The 21,833-nt window shown below is 42.1% G+C and overlaps 1 protein-coding gene across 3 annotated transcripts; it reads left to right on the top strand.

Annotated features, from left to right (window-relative positions):
- The first annotated feature begins 3,479 nt into the window (after window positions 1-3,479).
- galm (galactose mutarotase) lies at window positions 3,480-21,027 on the top strand. 3 transcript variants are annotated; one of them, XM_075482277.1, is made up of 10 exons: window positions 3,480-3,565; window positions 4,830-5,023; window positions 9,632-9,786; window positions 11,348-11,461; window positions 11,825-11,917; window positions 12,550-12,631; window positions 13,591-13,741; window positions 13,867-14,041; window positions 20,028-20,145; window positions 20,262-21,027. In XM_075482277.1, the coding sequence occupies exons 2-9, from the start codon at window positions 4,837-4,839 to the stop codon at window positions 20,103-20,105; spliced, it is 1,035 nt and encodes a 344-aa protein (XP_075338392.1). In that variant the 5' UTR covers window positions 3,480-3,565; window positions 4,830-4,836; the 3' UTR covers window positions 20,106-20,145; window positions 20,262-21,027. The 3 variants fall into 3 exon arrangements, with proteins under 3 accessions (XP_075338392.1, XP_075338377.1, XP_075338385.1); XM_075482262.1 differs by having other exon boundaries at window positions 20,259-21,027; XM_075482270.1 differs by lacking the exon at window positions 3,480-3,565 and adding an exon at window positions 4,634-4,694 and having other exon boundaries at window positions 20,259-21,027.
- The last annotated feature ends 806 nt before the right edge of the window (window positions 21,028-21,833 follow it).

Here is a 21,833-nt window from a genome sequence, read left to right as displayed (position 1 = left end):
CGCAATAAAAATTGCACTGAATCCAACGTTTTATATTTCCAAGCGACGTCCCGCGACACACATCGAAATTTGCCGTGAAGAAGCTGTCCAGGTCTGGCAAACTGCTGGCTTCGCTACTAGAACTACTGGGGGTTGTTCCAGCAGCTGGCACTCGCAACGTCACGCACCTGTCGTTCCAGTTTGCCAAATTCGAGTCAAATGTGGTGATAGTTTATTGGGCCTAATCAGGACTATCCAGGGGCCTAAAATTATTTTAAAATCATAAAAAAAATCCATGGTATATAAGGAATCGATCTGCTATTTCAGTTTTGTGCAAAAAAATCACCTTTCTGTAGGTCTTTAATTGAGTTACATCAACATTTAATTTCCCTCTGGGATAAATAAAGTATTTTTTTAATTTGAATTTGAAAATTAAGTCTCAAGTAAGTCCCATGTAATTTTTTCTTGGGCAAGTCAAGTCAAGTCAAAGACAAGTCACCTTATTATTGCAATTTTACCTGCAGAATCTGATCTTAATAAAGTGAAAAGACAAGATATAAGTAACTGTCAGTAAACATCATTGGCCAATGTGTCCAACCTGTCCACCCCGTATCATATCAAGCTAACGTTAGCTAACTACCGACTAGGCTAACAAGATAATATTAGCTAATTTGACAAGCACTTACTGGTCAGAATGGATCTTCAAATGACGAACAAAGTTCAAAATTATGCTAGATGCTTAACACTCAAGTCATTCAAGTCATTGTGTCTAAAGTCAAGTCAAGTCCCGAGTCTTTAACTTCCAAGTCCGAGTCGAGTCTCAAGTCTTTTATTTTTTATCAAGTCAAGTCACAAATCATCAAAACAGCGACTCGAGTCGACTTGAGTCCCCATCTCTGGCCCCAGCCAACTAGCCGGACTACCTTCATCAACGCCAAAACGAGGCCGGAACTCGGCTCACAGGACGCAGCGGGGGGGTAACTCAAATTTAATAAATGATGTTGCTAATATGGGATGTCATACAGCTTCATACAGCTTCTTTTACTGCTATTTATACTGTTGGGTAGATTAATTTGTAACAATCAACTGAATTTGATAAAATTAAAGGGTTTGAATGTTGTAGAAATGTGCTGAAGTCCTGATGAGGGTTGATCCATGACAGCAGCGAGCACCACACCTGCTGACCTCCCTGACAACAACAACAGATAAACAATTCCTCATCACAGCAGCAAAGTCATGCTGAAAAAAGTGGCACTATGTGTTGCTTTGAAGGAATTAACTTGTGTAATCAGAACAAAATTATATAAAATTATTACAAGGTTTTACATTCAGGCTGAAATGAATAGTTTTATAATAGTTTATTTATTTGTATGAATGTTATACAGTTATTTATTCTTATTGTAAATAATTCTTAATTTCCTGCTCTGTACTCTAATAGAGATCTTAATTTCAAGTTGACTGCATGATGAAACTCTAGGCTAAATGAAGGAATGAAATAAAACTAATATCATTCACCAAATTATTAACCATACTTATCATTCTCAATTCTAAACTATGATATGTCAAAATTGGCTGAATATTTTAAAAAGTTGAAACCCATTTAGACCTGTGTTGCTCGCATTAGCCAGCTGCAGTTAAACTACAACTAGCTAGTTAACACAATTAATTAAAGGGGAACTCCGGGGCATTTGAAGCGCATTTCCATTGCTAGAGGTTGTCAAATACTGACAGTAGGACACAGACAGGTGCAAATCTGCGCTCCCTGTGTGGAGATCGCGCTGTTTGCGCAGCCTGTCATGCTAACCAAATACGTGGTGGCTAAGGGGCAAGAGCTAACCCTTCCACGTAAAACAACAACTTGCACACTGCAGAAACGTCACACCACTTTATAAACCATCCGACAATAAAGTCACAAGCCTTACCATCAAAACCATATGCATGGTTCTCACATTACTGGCATGGGGACGTTACAAAACAACTTTATAAACAGCATGTCACTTACCTCTTGTCGGTAGGCGCGCGCATGTGAAAGCCCAAAACAGTCAATGGACGATAATCCCATATACAAAACAATTATCTTCTCTAGAAAAACTGCGTTCAAGTATTTAAAACATTACAACAATACATGCCCAGTAATATTGTTGTAATGTTTTAAATACTTGAACGCAGTTTTTCTAGAGAAGATAATTGTTTTGTATATGTGATTATCGTCCATCGACTCTTTTGAGCTTTCACATGCGCGAGCCTACAACTAACCGGTGAGTTACATGCTGTTTATAAAGTTGTTTTGTAACGTCCCCATGCCAGTAATGTGAGAACCATGCATATGGTTTTGATGGTAAGGCTTGTGACTTTATTGTCGGATGGTTTATAAAGTGGTGTGACGTTTCTGCTGTGTGCAAGTTGTTGTTTTACGTGGAAGGGTTAGCGCTTGCCCCTAGCCACCACGTATTAGCCTCGCATGACAGGCTGAGCGAACAGCGCGATCTCCACACAGGGAGCGCAGATTTGCACCTGTCTGTGTCCTACCGTCAGTATTTGACAACCTCTAGCAATGGAAATGCGCTTCAAATGCCCCGGAGTTCCCCTTTAACTAAAACTTAAAGCTGCGGTCGGCAACTTTTTTTTAGTCATATTAGCTTGAACTGTCATGGGATTCTGGAAGTAGAATATTAAATAGGCTGTTTAGGAAAAATAACGAAATCTGTAGCTCCCTCTGAAGCCTGTAATCATGCTTGCAAAAACCGAGCGCTCCCGGCTGTTTTTAACCAATCACTTTAGGGTGGAGGAATCCTACCTGTCAATCACAGCTTGTGCACACGCTGCTGAGCGTGAGTCTGCCCCAGCTGGTGTGCGCTCACGCTGGTGTGAACTCACGTGCACAACCTTGTCCACAGAGGGGGAGGGGTTTGAGGGGCCATTCGGAGCTTGGTAGAGGCTGGGGGAGGGACCTGAAAGTTGTATCAGTTCGAATTTTCCGACTTTAGACTCGGAATTTTGAAAACCTGCCGACTGCAGCTTTAACTTACTTAATTAGTTCCAGTACCAGTCATGCCTCAAAATGCCATTTTGTAAATTCAAAATTTCTGAAAATACTTGAGAAATACCAAAAAAGTACTAAATGTATTACTATATATAGTATTTTGGTAATGTTTTAAAACCTAACAATCAAAATAAGTTTACATAATGTCACCTGACAATAAAAGTTAGTGAAAGTTAGGTCTCTAAATCCATTCCATTTTTAACAACAACATCAACATTTCATGCGAACCAAATGTAAAAATTCAGATGTCTAAGAGTATACTTCTGATATCTAATGCTTAAAAATGTTTTTTTTAAAAAAACGTTTAAATAGCTCTTATTTCATTAACTTACCAGTAATTGCTCTTGACGAGCAATTGAGATCAATGGAGGTCCGTCCCTTGTTTGGAACTATTCGGCTCTCCATAACCCGGAAGTGTCGTCCGTTTTGTTTTTTTTACAACGGGAGTCAATGGGAGTGTCTCTACTCTGAGCACGTCACGTAGGAAGTAGAATGTAAACACGAGAAGGACCAAAGTTTCCTCATTTGATGACGAGTTTCAGGGTAAGCGATGGACGAGCAGTAACCGGGGTTTCAACGTTTATTTGGGGTTTAAAACAAATTGATTTTATGGACAACGGAGACCGTTTTAGCTGAAAGAGCTGACGACTTGCAGCTAAAAGCGTCGGTGCTCCAGCTGTTGGGAAACCTGTTAGAACATGTCAGTGTGGCGCTGTGTGGTTGTTACATGGAGTCTCTTTAGAGTGAGGTGTCACAGCAAATAAATATGGATGTAAAGATTTAACCAGCACTGTTTGACCACATAAGGATCCGTTTGTCGATTTTAGTCCTAACGTCAGTCATAAACTAATTTACTATCATAAGCTGCTATATCCTCAGAATAGAGAAGTGAAGTACATGCCTGCCGAGAAGTGCATCAGGTGTGGATTATTACATTTATCCGATAAAGTTACAGTGATAATATTGAGCTGACAATGGTGTTTCATTCCTTCATCTTTTTTTCTATTTTTTTCATGTGGATTAATAATACACTTATCCAATCCAACAATTGCACATTTTATAGCATCTCTTTCAACTATTATTATATTACTGTGCAAATATTCCAAAGTAAGGGCCGTGACAAACACTTTTATAGTAAGCCCGAAAGACGGCTGGAGACATTTTCTATGGATATCAATCTTTACTCCGCGTAGCCAAGATGAAATAACCTAAAAATGAACCTAAAACTATGAAATTTGAGTATTTTAATCTTAAAGACAATTTTGAACTTATTGAAATTTGCATCTGTTAATTCAACCAGGTAAACAAATGATAATGTAGTTATATCATTCCATTCTCTCTTAAGCAGGGGATGCATTTGTCGGCAGGCATGCACTTTTCGGCATAACACTGGGTCTCCTCCCTCATTTGCTGAAGCAGTGTTGCCTTTGGCTATGATGCACTTTGATATTTCTAACAGCTCTTTGCGACCTGTTCCTCACTGCGTGAACAGGAGCAGCACAGGAGCCAAATAACATGCCAAACATGGCTTTTTCTGTAGAAGATAACCTGTGTAAATCTGATTACTTCTCATCACTGCCGGACATTTAAGGTTTCTTTGAACCAGGCAATAAAAGCCAGCCTGACTTTCTTCAGAGAGCTTTATAGTTCACCCATCTGCAAACTGCCTCAGGTTGGACTCACTCTGAAGTTGAAACATTGTTGAAATATATGCTTTGTCAAAATCCGAAGTTTTTGAAAGAGAGCATTTGAACTGTTATGTTAAGGTGGCCTTTGTTCTATTCTGCCCTGTTGTGGTGCCTTTAAGGTCCAAGATGACTCAGGTAAGCCGTCAGCAGTGGGGAAAGGTGTCGGGCCTGGGGAGCGTGGACATCTGGGTCCTTCAGTCCTCCCAGCTGAAGGTGGAGATCTTGACCCTGGGTGCGATCATCAGGTCTGTGTGCTGCAGAGGGAAGGATGGTCAGATGGAGGATGTTGTCCTCGGCTACGATGACCTGGAAGGTAAGGCAGACGTAAGCAGGTCTGTTCATCTGTAGATAGAATGTGTGAAAGAAGAATACAGCCGAATGAAATGGCTAGACTTCAGAACCTGTCAGTGAACATTATGCTTTTTATGGCACCATATTCCAAAAGATAAGATAAGTTTTTTTTAAGAAAGGCAAACTGACATGTTTGTTGTATTTGTTTAAAGAATACAAATAGAACTGTTTACATCAAAATTAAAGCTGAATGTGAGATCAGATGTTTTGGTTGGTTGTGGACTATTTTTCAGAAATTTCAATGTCATTTTATATTTAGTTGTGTTGGGATATCTGTCCAGCAACAGCGATGCAGTATTTATTTTCTGTTTATTTGCAGTGCCTCTTCATAGATAACCCTTTACGTGAAAGTCAGTAAAAAAGTACACAAAGAGCAGTACAGAACCCACATTTATCAACACATAGAAATGAAACCATAAATACAGAGGAATAATAACCCTCCACACAGAGCTCTGCACAGCACTGCACAGCAAACAGGGTCCTTTACACCAAAGCACAGGTGGTGTGTTGGCCAACATCTGTCCCTCTGGAATCAGAATCAGGTTTACTGCCAAGTTGGTTTTCACATACAAGGAAGAATAAATCAAATTGAAGATTTAAAACTAAAATAAAGGTATGAATAAGTAAAGTAAAAGAAAAAGTCCAGATGCAGGAGGATGAGGTGGAGAGCCACGTTGAAGGTGTTGCCTACAGACCTGTTGGCTCTGTAAGCAAACTGCAGGGGATCAGTGATGGATTTGAGGTGGGACAGCACAAGGCGGTCAAATGACTTAATTACCACAGAGGTCAGGGCAACAGGTCTGTAGTTATTAAGTCCTGTGAGCATTGGATTTTTGGGAAAAAGGATGATGGTTGAGGATTTGAAGCAGGCAGGCACATGGCATGTCTCCAATGAGATGCTTAAAATGTCTGCGAATACCGGGGACAGCTGGTCTGCACAGTTCTTCAGGAAAAGTCAGGTCAGGTCCTGCTGCTTTGTGGGGCTTCTGCTTTTTAAAAAGCCTGTTCACATCTTTCTCCAGGATAGAGAGAGCTGTTCCATTAATGGGGGCATAGGAGGGGATTCTGATGTCGCCAGTTGTGGAAGTGCCAGGGCCCCCTGCTGAGGTGGGGGAGGAGAAACTAGTGGTCTGGAGATCACAGGGCTGGACTCACAGGGGATGTTGTCAGGAGTAGGCATGGGCCGGTTACCGGTTTGAAGAAGGTATACCACGGTGTGAAAAAGTCAAGGTTACAAAACACAAAAATTTTCTGTCATACCGTCCCTTCGGTGTGAGCATTTTTTAATTTATTTATTTTTTGTGGTGTCTCGTCATAAAGAGTGGAGGTCCCTCACGCCATGTGCAGCTGCAGCGTAGTGCCCCCCCCCCCCCCCCCCCCCCACCTCCGCTTGCTGTGAGTGACCAGCAGGCAGCTCTGCAGGCTGTATGATGGCTGAAGGAGGCGAGCCCCCCGAACTTTCCCCCCCGTCTGTTTTTTGGTTGCCATGTAGTCATGCTCCAGTCAAAATTTGTGACTTCACAAAATCGTTCTCCAGGATAAAGTCAGACCTCACAATCGCTTGGCGCTATTTTCTCTCCCTTCGTATCATTTGCATTTCTTGCAAATCGCGTAGGTCTTGTCAGTCGTGTTGTTTGCTCTCTCATAAAATCCAAAGTACTTCCACACGGATGCAGTCAACCCCGGTGGCGAGAGATTCGGACGCTCTTTGGAGGCTGCTGAAGCTGTTGCCATTTTACAAAGAAACTTACGTGCTCTGTTTGATATGGTCACACTCACTAAACAGTCCGGGCGGCGTGTGCGTTAAGGTTCTGGTTACGTGTTTTTTGTTCCGGTCTTGCGGCAAAGCATCGACTTTAATTAATTAATTTATTTTTTAAGCATAGACGTTAATTAATCCGTCACGTGAAGCATTGCGATGCAACGCCACATCGATGAACTGCACCCACCTCTACTCCACTGTTACAGCGTGACTTTGTTGCTTTAATAATAATAATCAGTAACTACAGTGACTTTCCTGCTTATATACTTGCTGCTGGTGATGTTGTTGCTGTTTGTTTGTTGTGTGGTCCTCTCCATTTATGTTTCTACATCTGCTCTTGATGACCCTGTGTATGGCCACGGTTTGCTTTTTTTTCTCTCCACAGATGCAGCAGTTGGTTACTTGGTTTTTGGCTGTTGGTGTTGTAGCGTTATTGGGCATTTATATATGTATTAAATATAAGGATTTATAAGATGTTCTCACAGTCTCAATAAACCTTAAACCTCGAATATAGGGCACCACCTTCCTGTTGTTTTAACTTGTTTTAAGTTACAGTCCAGGGAGGACAACTGTTAAAATCTTACGATCCTGGTATGTTAAATTAATAATCAATTAATAATCAGTCTCATATCTCGCTACTTTCGTGACAGTTCTCGTTTGGTTGGACAGACATTACGTAAAGAAAGCATACGACACAATCTGTGATTATAACATATATATATAGATATATGAACTATTTATTACAATGATATGACCAAAGACATGAACCTTAAACAAACAGGAGATGCATGGAATATGGGTGATTATATAAAACACTTAGTGAATGGAAAATAAAAATTATGGGAATGGAGGGATACTGGATTTATTTAACTAGTTCAGGTTGGCTGACTATTTGACGCTAAATACTGACATTTTGGATTAATTTATCATTCTGTGAAAGCCTCGAGACATCCATCAAACCCACTTTAAGATGAAAAACGGGTCGGTCTTACTGTACTGAAGTTCTGTTGAGTCAGCTCGGAACAAGGCAGGTGGTGGCCACGCGGGGTCCGAGGGGATTTCTCTCGGTTCCGCTCTCAGGGCCTTCCTGGTTGTGGTGGCTGACTCTAGCGGACTTCTCAGCAGCTGCCTGGACGGGAACGCTGGTGTTGGCTTCACTGTGCAGTATGATTAAACTCGTCCGGATGTCAGTGGGTCCGTTGCTGATTCCGTCTGATGAAGTGAACTTAAGTTCACAGAAGATTAATAAAAGTTTGCTTGAGTTGGCTTTCTGGGTAGGAAAGCTTCATTCTGTTCTTATCTTTGTTCGGGTCTTTCTTTCTCGTCTCCGGGGTCTCACTTGGTTCTGGAGGGCTTCCTCCTGTCGTCCTCTGCACCGCTCATCCTCTCGTCTTTCCGCTCTCTCCTGAGACTCGGGAAACTCCCAAACTCTGGTGAGCTCTCCTCTTCCTCTCAAGTCATCTCCAAATCTCTCTGAGCAACTGTGATCTGCGTCCTGTTCTCTGCTCTGCGTTTTGGATTCGCGGGGTCCGTGGTTTGACTCTCGGAGGCGGGGCATGACGTAAGCTTACACTACTCTTTCAGCCAATGATATGCCTGAACTGTGGTGAACGTCTGCCTGTGTGTCTCTGTGTAAGACGATCTACTCAGCTTTTATGTGGGGATTTCTGGATGAAACAAAGAAACTCTTATTTCTCCATTACTCCGTCTCATAGAACATTTGTCTCGGTGATTCTGAAAACACCACATCTTGTTAAGATATGCAGATTAAAGGTATAACATAGACTTGCAATATAAAGACATCAAAATAACACAACATGATACAGACGATTATGAGTCTCAAAATTCAGATGGATATCTGTAAAGTCATGACATATGAATAGCGAACCACACAATGTTAATTTTCTGTGTTAACAATGGAGATACCAAACAATAACAAATAGATACCGACGGGACATCGTTAAAAGTTAAATTGTTGCATATATCTTGTCCATTTTACTGGGTCCTCGGGGATTTAAATGTTCAACACTACAGACCACTAGGGGGCAATGTTGTTCCATCGGCGAGTTGGGCATTTTCCACCAAGATCAGTTCTCCGTCAGTATTTAAGCCAGAATCGTACAAATTGTTTCTATATGCGTCTTGTGATCAAGCTGGAAACCTGAAAGAACTTGTATGAAGTTATCAAACACATTTAATACAGTTTAAGATTCGACTAAAAGTGAGTCTTGGTAAAGTATTTTCAGTCTTCTCAGACATCTGGTCTCTTCTCTGGTGAATGGGGAGTTAAAGTGTCAACTCCGATTTATGGTCCAGATAAAATCGGCAAGCCTCCCACTTTCCAAAAGAAGGGTTCGTTGTTAGTTTGAGCTTATTCCAATTTTATGGCGAGTGTCTGTTGCTATTTCGACTCCCAAAAAGCTTTCAAAGGGCCAAAGGTTGTTGTAAATTAGGCAGTTTCTGTCTCTTTTTCCTTGGTGGAGGAGAATTGAAGATCTGGTTTTTATCCACATACGTAAACATCCCCCGATAGGAATGCTGGTATCGTCAGAGATTGAAGAACTCTTAATCCACACACTGTGACTGCTACAGTGTCTATCTTTTCAAGTTCTCTATTTTTCTTTCTCCTTTCTCCTTTCTCCTCACTCCTACTCTTTTTTTTTTTGTGGGCTTTGGCTTTGCTAATGCATGTGCCTATGGGTATAGCCAGAAGGGAAAAAAAACAGCTGAGGGAGTAGAAGTGAAGTGACATAAGACAGGCATTACTTTGGTGAAGTTTTATGAGCATAATTTGTGTTGTGTTGTCAGGTTATGTGTCAGATAAACGGTATCTGGGTGCTGTGGTGGGTCGCGTGGCCAACAGGATTGCACAGGGACGCTTTGTAGTGGAAGGAAAAGAGTACCAACTAGATATCAACAATGGACCCAATGCTATTCATGGAGGCCTATGGGGCTTCAATAAGGTAAGACTAAATAAACTCAAGTATGTAATTCAGTATAGACCACATAGCAATAAGTCATAGAACCTGCATGGGAAAATACCTTTTGTTTTCTGTCTTTGTATTTGATATGCCACCGAGTTACAGGTCAACCAAGATTTGTCCAAAAATGAGGCACGGGTCTATCTTAAAATTTGTTAAACTGATCCCTGGAACTCAAGTTTTTTTTTTTTTGCTGATGGCTGATGATTTGGGCTTGTCTTGCAACCGCGCGACCTGGACGTCTTACAGTCACTAAGTTGACCATGAACACCTCATTATATTAAAGAATTCTAGAGTGAAATGTGAGCCCAAGCGGTTAGTTATGGTGAACTGGGTCTTGTGGAGGCTCCTGTGTGTGACATCTTCAACACCTCCGGGAGAGTTTCTCACCTGCCAGTAGGTTGGGGTCATGGAATCCAAATGGGCCATGTTCAGGATCTTTGTTGCCAATGCGATTTTCGGGAGCTGTGGTCAGAAGGTCGTCGTTTCCTGTCATGGCATCACCTAGAGAACTCACTATTGGACGCTGGGAGTGAGGGAAGTCGTCAAGCAGAAGACATACGCCTTTCGGACTTGAATGTCTCAGGACTTCGGTAAGAACGTGAAGAAGGACTTCCAGTTAGCCTCAAGTACTCCCTTGCAAAACCATTCGGCAACTCAGAAAGGGATAGCAGGGCCCGTCCCAGGTTGAGCTTGGCTTGTGTGAAGAACTGCTGACCTGAAATGAGGATATCGTCAGGCGGTGGAAGAAAAAACTTTGAGGATCTCCTTAATTCCCCAAGATGCTGAAGGCTCTAGACATTGTGGGACTGTCTTGGCTAACATGCCTCTTCAGTGTCGCATGGAGGTCTGGGACCAAGCCTGTGGAGTGGCAAACTAGGGTGGTGCTTCCCATTTTTAAGAAGGGGAGCCTGGAAAGTGTGTTCCAAATATAGGAAGATCACACTACTCAGCCTCCCCAGGAAAGTTTACTCCAGGGTGTTGGAGAGAAGGCTTGGACTGATTGGCAAACCCCCAGGTCGCTGAACTTCCCAGATCTTCACTCTCGCAGAGTAACCAAGGGGGTCATGGAAGTTTGATCATGCAGTCTAGGTGATCGTCTCCCCCAAGGGATTCTGTGGGTGTTGCTACAGGAGTATAGAGTTGCTTTCACCGGCTATCTGGTCGTGTAACTCGCTTACTATGTGTGTTGAAGTCCCCCAGGGCTGCCCCTTGTCACAGATCCTTTTTGTGATTTTCATTGACAGAATCTCAAGTTCAGGAAGTCTTTTGGTTCTCTTGGTTGACTCATCCATTGCAAAAATGTTAAAAAAGATAAGATTTCCGTGCCTGATGGAAATGCCCATGCCTCTTGCTCTGGTAAAAAAAAAAAAAAAAAAGTAGTTTGGAGGTGTACTATGTATTAAAACTTTCTTGATCACTGCAAACATCAGATCTAAAAAATATTAAACTAAGAAAGATCTCTAATTTATTTGTCCAAATCAGACTGGTTAAGAATAATTTTCACTTTATACATTCAGTGTTTTTGTGTTTGTCTCTCCAGGCTGTCTGGCTTGCTACAGGGGTGGAAGGTGGTGTGAAGCTGACTCTTACCAGTCCAGATGGAGACCAGGGTTATCCTGGTGAGGTGGAGGTCTCTGTCACCTACACCCTACAGGTAAACACACCAATGTCCTAACTTTAGAGCTCTGCATCCCTAACTTTATTTATCTTTATACCCTTAGCTTTGCTTTTTTTAATCGTCTGATTAAAGAAGTCCTATAACCTTAATTTAGTCAACTTCTAACTGAAAGCAAACAGCTTTGGATGAAATTCAAGAAGCCAGGATGGAAAATGTCCAATGTCTTAATTTATTGACAAAAAGTTCTCACTGCAGAAGTGGTCTATTGTGTTTAAAAATTCTGTTCTGAGATTGTTGTCATTAATCAGTTGAGCATTAATTGATTTGGCACATAGGATTTGGCATATAAATACAATGGTTTGCAATTGTGAATTGATGTAAATCTGAGCTTTTGGTCAGGAGGAAACACTAACTGCTGAATATCAGGCCCGGTCTACCAAAACCACCCCCATAAACCTCACCAACCACTCCTACTTCAACCTAGCTGGACAGGTAAGGGCCCATGATCAGTCAAATGATCATCTAGTATTTCTGAGCTGTCTACGTTTAAGAAAATTAAGTTTAAAAAAATTAGAAGGAAAGAAAGGCAATACACAAGATGACAAAAAAAATCGACGAAATATTCAACTACTTGCACTCATCACAGAAATTAAAATGATTCAAATACACAACACAGTGAGGTATATTTCACAGTCTGTCCTAAATCAGTTAAGCTGCTGTACTTTCCAGTTGTCATCGTTTGATGGATCTGGCCTGCTGAAATAGCAAGCCTGCGTAAATGAATCATCACTGACATAACTGAGAGATAAGACAGTGTTATTTTTAAATTTAATACATTTCTACACCGAAGACAACAAAAGTACATTTATTTTTCAACTAAACAAAGAAAAACTAAAAGCTTTAGTTGAACTTTTTTAGTCATCTCCCTGGGACAGAGAGGCGAGGAAGATATCAGCATAATTATGGATGAAATCAGAAGAAAACCAGCTTTTTTTCTTATCAAGGCAGTGTTGTAGACAAGCTTTTTGTTGCTCAAAACACATTGTTGATGGATGTAGGAATGAACTTATTAACAGAACTGAAAGATCAGATTTGTGTGTGTGTGTTTGCCTGTTTGGGTCAAGGGTGCAGAAGATATCTACGATCATCAAGTATCTATCAGTGCGCAGAACTTCTTACCGGTTGATGACACTTCTATTCCTACAGGTAAAACACGTGCATCATTCTCCCACAACAAAAACAGACAGTTGGATAATTCCTCTATAAACAGAGCCCAGGCAGAGATACTCAGGGCCGTTTGTCAACTGGGGGGCACAAGACCTGCTCATAGAATTGAGTAAAATGGAATAACCTTTATTATCCCACAAGTAAGAAAATTTCACGTTACAGAGCTCTGTGATGAAGGAATATACACAGAATAAATAAATGCAAGGTGTGTACAAGATGTAAAATAGTATGTACAACATATGAACATGGTAAGATGCAGTGATGATGAGTATCATCTGTGTAACTACATTTTTATGCAAATATGTGTTGTTTTCTTTGAAATTGTGAAATAGGAATTGACATTGGCTGCAGAAATGCACTTTTTGAGTGTATTTATTAAATCTTTTATGAACAGGTGTCGGGATATACCTGATCATTGTCAAATCAAAAATGAATAAATAAATATCAGAATTTTGTATGAATACAACCAAGATACATTTATGCTCTGTGATTATAAGATATCATAAGGATTCTAAGGCTTTTTCTTCTTTGGACTTAAGGCATCAAACTGAATCTGAAAATGTTATCTTTTTTTTTCATTTTCTAATAGCAAAAGAAAAAACAAACAAAGATTCAGCTTGATTTCTTGTTTCTTTTCTTAGCAACAAAACAAACTGAGCATCCAATTTTTAGTTTTTATTTGTTGATGAGCCTTCGTGCAGCTTTTTCTTCTGATTGGCTGGTGGACTGGTGGCCCGGGAAGCATGGGGGTCAGGGTGCCTTGCTCAAGGGCACCTCAGCCATGGCAAGGAGGTGGACTGCCACCCCTCCAGCTGTCAGTCCATTAGTCGTATTTTAGAGTTTGTCATCTGCTCGGAGATCAGGGAGAGGTGTAATTAATGAAGTAATACACCCTGATTGTGATGCAATTTCTCTTCTTGTACCTAAAATTGCCACAGGAGAGATCAGAGCTGTGGAAGGTACACCTTTTGACCTCAGAAAGCAAGTTCTGATTGGCACTCAACTGAAGGAAGTTCCTGGTCCAGGGTTTGACCACAACTACTGTCTGTCATTGCCCAAAGATCCCTGGACAGAAAGACATGCTGCCAGGTTTGCTGCAGATTACATTTCCTTACCCACATATTAACACATTAGAGGCTTCTCACACACACACACAAGAAAAGAAAAAGACTGAAAATATTTAGGGCTCAGGAGATCTTCTTTCCTCATTTCAGAGTCTGTCACTCAGCCAGTGGGCGTGTCCTGGAAGTTTCTACAAGCCAACCAGGAGTCCAGTTCTACACCGCTAACTTCCTGGATGGTTCTATATCAGGAAAGGGTGGGCTTAAGTATGGGAAGCACAGCGCTTTCTGTCTAGAGACTCAGAACTGGCCTGATGCTGTCAATCAGGTAAGTTTTATGGGTGTTTTTTTTTTCCTGTAATGCTGAGAAAGTTGAATAATACAGTTAAACATTTATTTACTATTAGCAACTGTAAAAAGGGGGACTCCAGAGGAGTCCACAGCACAGAGCCAGCCTTCTTCATCAGTTTGTTCAGTTTCTTTGAGTGTCTGGTTCTGATGCTGCTGCTCCAACAGACATGTTTCTATGCTGGTTTGAATTGTGCTCCTTTAATGATTTCTGCTGGTATTTCTTGTTCTTTTCTTTCCCCCTTGTCCTGTCCAGCATCATGGCAAGCAGAATTGGAATCTGAATACTCTGTTATGCCAAACACATTTGCTTTGCCAAGGGAGGCTTTATCAATATATACCTCCTCTTAATGCCCAAGTACTGCTTATCTATTTATATTTGTTTGAATACTTTATACATATTTATGCTTAAACTGACGGGGGGACAAGGGAAGAGGGAGAGCAAAGAAAAAGAAAGGGAAACGAGACAGAGATGGAAAGAAATTATATGAGAAGACGATGAAAAATGATGGAGAAAAAGATGGAACCGGACAACTGCTACGTCTGTAGAGAGATTAAACAGAAAACATCCTCTGTGGGGAAACCAGGCGGAGAATCATCTGGAGCGCCTGCAGAAGACAAATGGAGAAAAAAAACAGCAACAACACCAGCAGCAAGTACATAACATAATTGTGGATACTGATGGTTTGAAACCGCAGGACGACATGGCAGCTGTATGATAAAGCATTTGACTCCAGCTTGTGGAACCCCCCCCAGGAATCAGAAGCAGGCAGAGGGGGCCCCAAGACCCAGGCAGCAAGGGAGCCATAGAGCATAGTACTCAGGCAGCCCACCGCAGGCATAACCACAAATCCAGACAGCATAGGAAGGCCCTGGACAGAGCCCCCACGGCCATAGGGCAGAGTCCCCCAGGAACCAGGGGCGACAGCCCACTGGCCCCACCAGACCCTGGCCTCCCAGGCATGAGTCAAGCGCGGGGCCCTGGGTCTAACAGCACCCAAATCCCCAGCAGAGGCCCCGACCGACACCTGGGAGGACCAGGCACCCCAGACAGCCAACCAAAGCAGGTCAGTGCATGCCCCAATGCCCCAATGCCCCAATGCCCCCGGCCAAGCTCCCCGAAAGACAAGATACGCCCACAGGTGGGTACAGCAGCAAGCAGTAGGGAGGGCCATGGGAAATCTGTTATTTTACATGACCATAGCAGTGAGAAAGTTGTTTGCATGTGGGAGCAGCTAATTGAGCTCTCAAAAGCCCAAGTAATACCTGGACTAAGACCCCAAATCCAGATGTGTTGAAGAGGGGACATCGAGGATGCAGAGTGGGAACTAAATGGAGAAAAGGAGGGAGAAGTTCAAATTATTTCGTCCCTTGATGGGAATGTGAGCTCACTTGTGGATAAAATGGGGACACTGTAGGAATATTGGAAAGGCAGAGGGGAACCCTCAGGGCCTTCTACGCCTTCAGAGAAGGCCTTAAAAAATTCAGAACAAAAACATATTAGTATTAAATAATAATATATGTATACATAAAAAAAACTCAATCATTCTCATTTAATTTAATACAATACATTTAATACTACATTCTTGCTAATCTATGTTCCAAAGTTAAGTTTACTGTCAAATTCACATCGGCAATGAAAGGGTTACTGTCCTGAAACTTACTATCCAATCAGAATCGTCCATCTCTATCGAAGCAAGATTAACCGGCTCATTAATTGGTTAGGACTTCACGCATCTCGTGGAAGGCCAAGCTATGTGTTTTGGTTTGGAGAGTGATGGGAAAATTGACCAATCACGGTTTGATTTGAAGTGGGCGGGACAAAAAAAAAAAGACCGTAGGCCTTCGTGAAGTCCGAAAAGGGTGCAGAGTGGAGCGGTTGAGAGACAGAGCACAATATGGCGACCGTTGACGTTCAAACTTTTGTGTGTGCGCCAGTACTTCCGGTGAAAACTTCCGGTGATTTGACAGCTAGCGCGTCAGGTTAGGGCCAGTGGTTAACTTATAGCCTAGAAGAAAGATGATAATATAACGTAGCTAAAAAGACTAGCTTTCTTCAGTAGCCTAATGCTTACCGATTTAGCAAGCCTAGCAGCCTCGTTGCTAATGCTAGCCGCAGTACGTTACCAACCATACCCGACGTCAAGGAGTTGGCTGAGCAGGGGCAAGATTATGGAGGGGCTGGCAGAGTTAACTTCATAATGGGTGAGTGCAGGTTTCATTCACTTGTTTTCATTCTTTCACAGGATTGATGCACTTCATTGGTTTATTCGATTGCTGGCCGCCGAGCCATTATGTGTCTGGGTTTGTGTAGGTTACTGATCATGGTTGTTAGCAGTCGATAGTCAGGTTGTGTGATGTGTGTGTGAGTGTGTATTTTTTCTATGGGTGCGTGCCATTGACTGTATGAGCGGTTTGTGCTCGTTTTTTTATTTATTTAATTAGATTGGAGATACTTTATTAATCCCGAAGGAAATTAAATTTTGTTGGAAGACGAGACCAATGTTGTGGCTAGCTTGATAGCCTTTTTTCCCGCAATTATTTTTTTTCTTCAGCAACGAGGGCTGAGGTGAAGGCCCAGCCGTAGTGCTCACGGTTCGCTACTGTGGAAAGGCAATATTAATTTTTTCCCAGTGACATGGCTGCAGGAACAACTCTAACACCTATCTATTCAGTGTTTATGGGCAGACAGAGACTGCAGACAGAGCGGTAACAGGAAAGGAGGAGGATCACAGAGCTGGTTAACAACAGATGCTGTAATCCTGGACCTGGCTGCAGGAACAGCTCTCTGCTCAGCTTTAAGACTATCCCGGCAGACAGAGACTGCAGACAGAGCAGTAACAGGAAAGGAGGAGGATCACAGAGCTGGTTAACAACAGATGCTGTAATACTGGACATGTCACTGAGAAGGAGCGTCTCTGCAGCCCAGATGTTGACCCGTTGGCTGTGTGCGCTGCTAACGCTGTGTCAGCGTCATCAGCTAAAGGCTAAACTATACTTCTTTTAACTGCCCTTGCGCTTGGGTCTTGCGCTTGTGTTACTGGCTCGAGACGTTTATGCTTCATTTAGCTTTGCCGGCGCTTGCGTGTGCTGCGTGGCGATTCACCGCCAGGACAGTAGGTGGAGTAGCGGGTTTTTTCAATGACAAACCTACTACAATGAAAGGAAATTCACCGCCAGGACCTCTTCGGCAAGTCTCTCTTCGAGTGGATTCATCATAGACATAATATATATAATATATTATGTCTATGGGATTCATGCTTCTTCTTCTTCTTCTTCTTCTTCTTCTTCTTCTTCTTCTTCTTCGCTTTCTACCTTGGCGTTTGAAAACAGCGGTCTTTTATTAGGGGATTAAACCGGAAGATCAACACGCCGCCGGATGTGATGTAGATAGTGGCTTGTTTTTTTTGTTTTGTTTTTTTTAATTGAACGTTTATTACAGATAGTATTTTCATAGAATGAATAACTGTATATCTGTACATGTGCAGATAGGACTCGGAGATAAAACAATAACGATAGCTATCGATGAATAACTTTTCCTCGATAGAGATATGAAACATGGTCGATATACTTTTCCATAAATTCCATTCGTCCATCTTTTGACAGACAACACAAACAGCCAATGAGAACGAGAGTTGCACTGCGCTGAACCAATCACGTGGCTGGAATAGGGCCATGCTAGCAGCTAGCCGGCTGGACTAGATAGTGGCTTATGCTCGCGTCCAGAGTGGCTACTCTATAGCTCTGCTCGGGTCTGGCGTCTTGCGTGAAGTTTAGAAAATTTAGGTGACACACGCAAGCACGCAAGGGGGGGCTTGCAACCGCGCAAGGGCTTGCGTTGCGTCTTGCGTTGCGTCTTGCGTTACGTCTTGCGTTACTGACTATAAATCAGGCTTAAGTTGTTGCCAAGCTACAAAAACAACACCCCAATCCACTGATGGAGACCTCTGAAGATTTCCACCACACCTACCTCTCTGCTACACTTCAACTTTCTACACGTTTGTCAGCTGGTTTATATTTTATTTTGTTATCTATCGGTAACAGTAGAATATCTTTGATAATAATTTATACTGCAGAAATATGTATTCATTCATTCATTTTCTATACCCGCTTAATCCAATTTAGAGTTGCGGGGGGCGAGGCTGGAGCCTATCCCAGCTGTCCCAGAGAGGCAGGGTACACCCTGGACAGGTCACCAGTCCATCACAGGCCCACACAGAGACACACAACCACACTCACCAATCAAACAGTGGGAGGAAGCCGGAATACCCAGAGAGAATCCACACATACACGGGGAGAACGTGCAAACTCACACAGGGATTCCGACCAGGAACCCTCTTGCTGTGAGACGAGGGTGCCAACCACCACTCCACCGTTAAGCGCAGCAGCTATATATTTAAGGAATTAATTCAAGTATTGTTGAAGTGATATGAGTTGTTTTCACACCATGCCACAAAATGGTCGACAAGGAATCTGATTGTCTCAGAGTTGTACAATCACACATACCTACTCTGCACGGGCCTCCAGGACTGTGGACCTGTAGCCTTCTGGTTCAGTCTCTCCAGCTGGAGACAGACAGGCTGGAGGGGAGACAGAGGAGATCTCAGTGTGTCCTGATGTGGGGGGAGATGTTGGAAGCTGTGTAAAAATCCATGACTGAGGTGACGGAAGACATAATGGAGGTGTGGCAGGGAGGATGTACCGTATTTTCCGGACTATAAGTCGCATTTATTTAGAATTTAATTTCACAAAATCCAAGACCAATCCTGACACACGTTGTCTGTGCTCTGATAGAGATTGGGTTGCATAAAGCGGTAACACCAAGAAGGCCCGCCTGCCATGTCATTTCTATTCATCTCCTTGGTAAGTAGCAGGGCGTGGAGACCTAACTGCCCGTTGACGAGCCTCTCCCGGCAGTACGCTGTCCGAGCACCCACCTGTGGACTCGTTCCACCAGCTCTGGCCATCTGGCTTTCAACCTGCGATTAGATTTCTTTGTTAGCTCATAGTTGCCATTGAAGTTGTCTCCATTTTCATGATGGAGGACAGATAGAGGAGCTGCATGCATTTTCTATATTTGCAATAAATTTATAAAAATAAATCCAAATTATTATCTTCTCTGTTGAGCAGTTGCAGACTGAAAGGGAGATGTGGTTAGACTAACTAAAGTTATCAATGTGTTGAGTTTTTGTGTGTGTTGCCTGTAAGTGACTGAGCTGATGACGTCACAGAAAGTGTCTGCAGGTATTATATAAACTGCTACCAGAATAACACAGGTGAACAACCATGATAAAAACATTAATTATAAAAAAATTGTTTCTCAACCTTCATGTCAAAATCTAGATGGGCTGCTATTGGCCTATTGCCAAATAGGACAACATGAAAAGATGGCAATGGTTGATATTTATCTGGTGTTTCCTGGTTGTGCCTTATGCCTTGACATAAAAAACTGGTTAAAACTTGTACACACTCAAAACTAAAGCACTGAAATCATCTTGATCCAGTGCACTGCTCTGCTGGGAAAACCTGCATCCTGGGACTCACATGGACCTAAACATTTCTGCAGACCAATCTGCAAACCCAATACCTCAAGCCCAAGAACTTCCTCACAACCCACAGGGCCCACAGGATCCTTTGCTAAGGTCCTGGTAGAAGACACTCCAGGACACCTTCAGACAGCTTCAGCTGTAATTTCCCCAGCTTGGGATATATATATATATATATATATATATACACTCTGTATTAGGCAGGTGATCATAATGTTATGGCCGATCGGTGTATATATTTATTCTGTGTGTAAGTATATATGTAATGTAGAGTTCTGTAATTCTTGTATATGTTGGGGAGTTTCAGAAACCATCTAAAAGCTCTATTTTTGGTATGTGTGCGTGCGTGCGTGCGTGCGTGCGCGTGCGTGCGTGTGTGTGTGTGCGTGTGTGTGTGTGTGTGTGTGTGTGTGTCTTTAGGCTTCATTTCCCGACTGTCTTCTGCATCCTGGTGAGGACTACCAACATGTCACTCGCTTGACATTCACCACAGTCTGATTCTGCCTTCACCACAGTGGAACAGATTTGAAGAGTCTGGGTATTATTAAGTTGAACTTTGATTCATTCATTTGAGACGGTATCATAATGTAATGTGCACATGGTTGTACCACAGACTGGTCTCACCTGTCTGATCATTGTTTCAAACCTCAGCAGACAGCGTAACCCTCCACTGTTGCTGCTTCGGCTCTGCTCAGTAAACAGGACAGAAATCTGCATCTGAACTCCTCGCACACCAATCCAACCCAACAACACAAAGACACCCCTTTCATCTAGTCCAATGTAGCTGCAGTATTTTCTATAAATCTGGTTGGTTTCTGTTTTATGTTGTTCACTAAATAAAAGTGGGCTGATGCTTTCATTGTGCATTTCTTCATCCTTGAAATTGGGTTTGGCCACTATTTACTTGAGTCCAGGATGTTTTTTTTTGTTTTTTTCCAGGATGTTACCATCAGTTGTATTGTGTAACCATAACAAAGTCAGTTCTGTCATTTCTGAACATAGTTGATATTAACCTTGATGGGTTAACCCACCTACTACAACGTATTACAGAGGTGACAATAAGAGAAGTTGAAGAATAACTTCAGTAAGTCAGCTGGTTGAAGCAGATGGCCGCCCTTCCTGCTTCTGGTGGAGGTTTCTTCCTGTGAAAAGGGAGTTTTTTCAGGATGAGAGATTGGATCGAAGAGAAGTTTCAATGCAATCTGTTAGTTTCCTTACCTAGAAAACTTTTTTTAATTGGCTCTGTATGTATTGGACTAATTTTGAATTGAATTAATATGATTTGATTGGATTGTGATTGTATTACAACAAATTGGACTCTAATTGGCTTCAACTGGACTGTATCAAGTGCCTTGAGATGACATTGTTGTGATTTGGCACTATATAAAGAAAACTGAATTAAATCAAAGAGATGATTCTCCATCTTTGTCTTGTTGTCTACTGTAGCATTCCATATCCCTCTCTTCAGGTCAGCTTGGGCCGTGCTTTACAGAGCTCGATCTCCTGATCCAAATGCTGTGTCTCTTGCCCTGAGCAGTGTGCGGTCAGTCATCCAGGGTTGCTCATTGGGGAAAACCCGTATGCTTTTAGCCACTCTGACCCTCTCAACACAGAACTTGATGTAAGATAGAACAGTGTATGTGTGTTGACAGGTCTTCATATTCAAATACATCCCACACAAACTGCTGCATAGGGAAATCATGATTAAATATACAGTATAAATGTTTGTCTTATTTATAGTATTTCAGCTGGCCTTACTTCTCCTCTGCTCTGACAGTTTTCCTATTTAAGAACAGCTTCATGTCAGTTTACAAGAGGTTCAGTGAGAGTAGATTGTGTCATGCCTCTGAGGAAAAGTTCACTGGGCCATTCTGCATTCTCTGTAAAAGCTGCGCAAGATCGGAACTCAGTCCTAGCAACCACAAGACAACTAGATACTTACAATTCATCTAAGGCTCATTTGAATAAATGGTAATAAATGGTTTGTCTTTTTAATTCTCTTATCTGTATCTTTATGAGTTCAACTTTATTTTTCATTCTGTATTTTGTGTATTGAGCCCCATTAAGCCAGCAGCTTTTTACCATCTCAGAAACATCAGCAGAATTAAAGGTTTCCAGGAGAAACTCATCCATGCATTCATCTCCAGCAGACTCCATCACTGTAACGCTCTTTTAACTGGACTTCCCAAAAAGAGCATTAAACATCGGCAGCACATCCAGAACGCT

Source organism: Odontesthes bonariensis, chromosome 2 (genome assembly GCF_027942865.1).
Source record: "Odontesthes bonariensis isolate fOdoBon6 chromosome 2, fOdoBon6.hap1, whole genome shotgun sequence".
In the NCBI taxonomy this organism is placed as follows: domain Eukaryota; kingdom Metazoa; phylum Chordata; class Actinopteri; order Atheriniformes; family Atherinopsidae; genus Odontesthes; species Odontesthes bonariensis.
This window is presented reverse-complemented; position numbering and strand designations above follow the sequence as displayed.

Excerpts from the sequence above, each read along its gene's own strand:
- galm (XM_075482277.1), top strand. The coding sequence starts at position 4,837 with ATGACTCAGGTAAGCCGTCAGCAGTGGGGAAAGGTGTCGGGCCTGGGG. Across the intron at positions 9,787-11,347 it reads GCCTATGGGGCTTCAATAAG|GCTGTCTGGCTTGCTACAGG; the intron begins GTAAGACTAAAT and ends TTGTCTCTCCAG. Across the intron at positions 11,918-12,549 it reads ACTTCAACCTAGCTGGACAG|GGTGCAGAAGATATCTACGA; the intron begins GTAAGGGCCCAT and ends GTTTGGGTCAAG.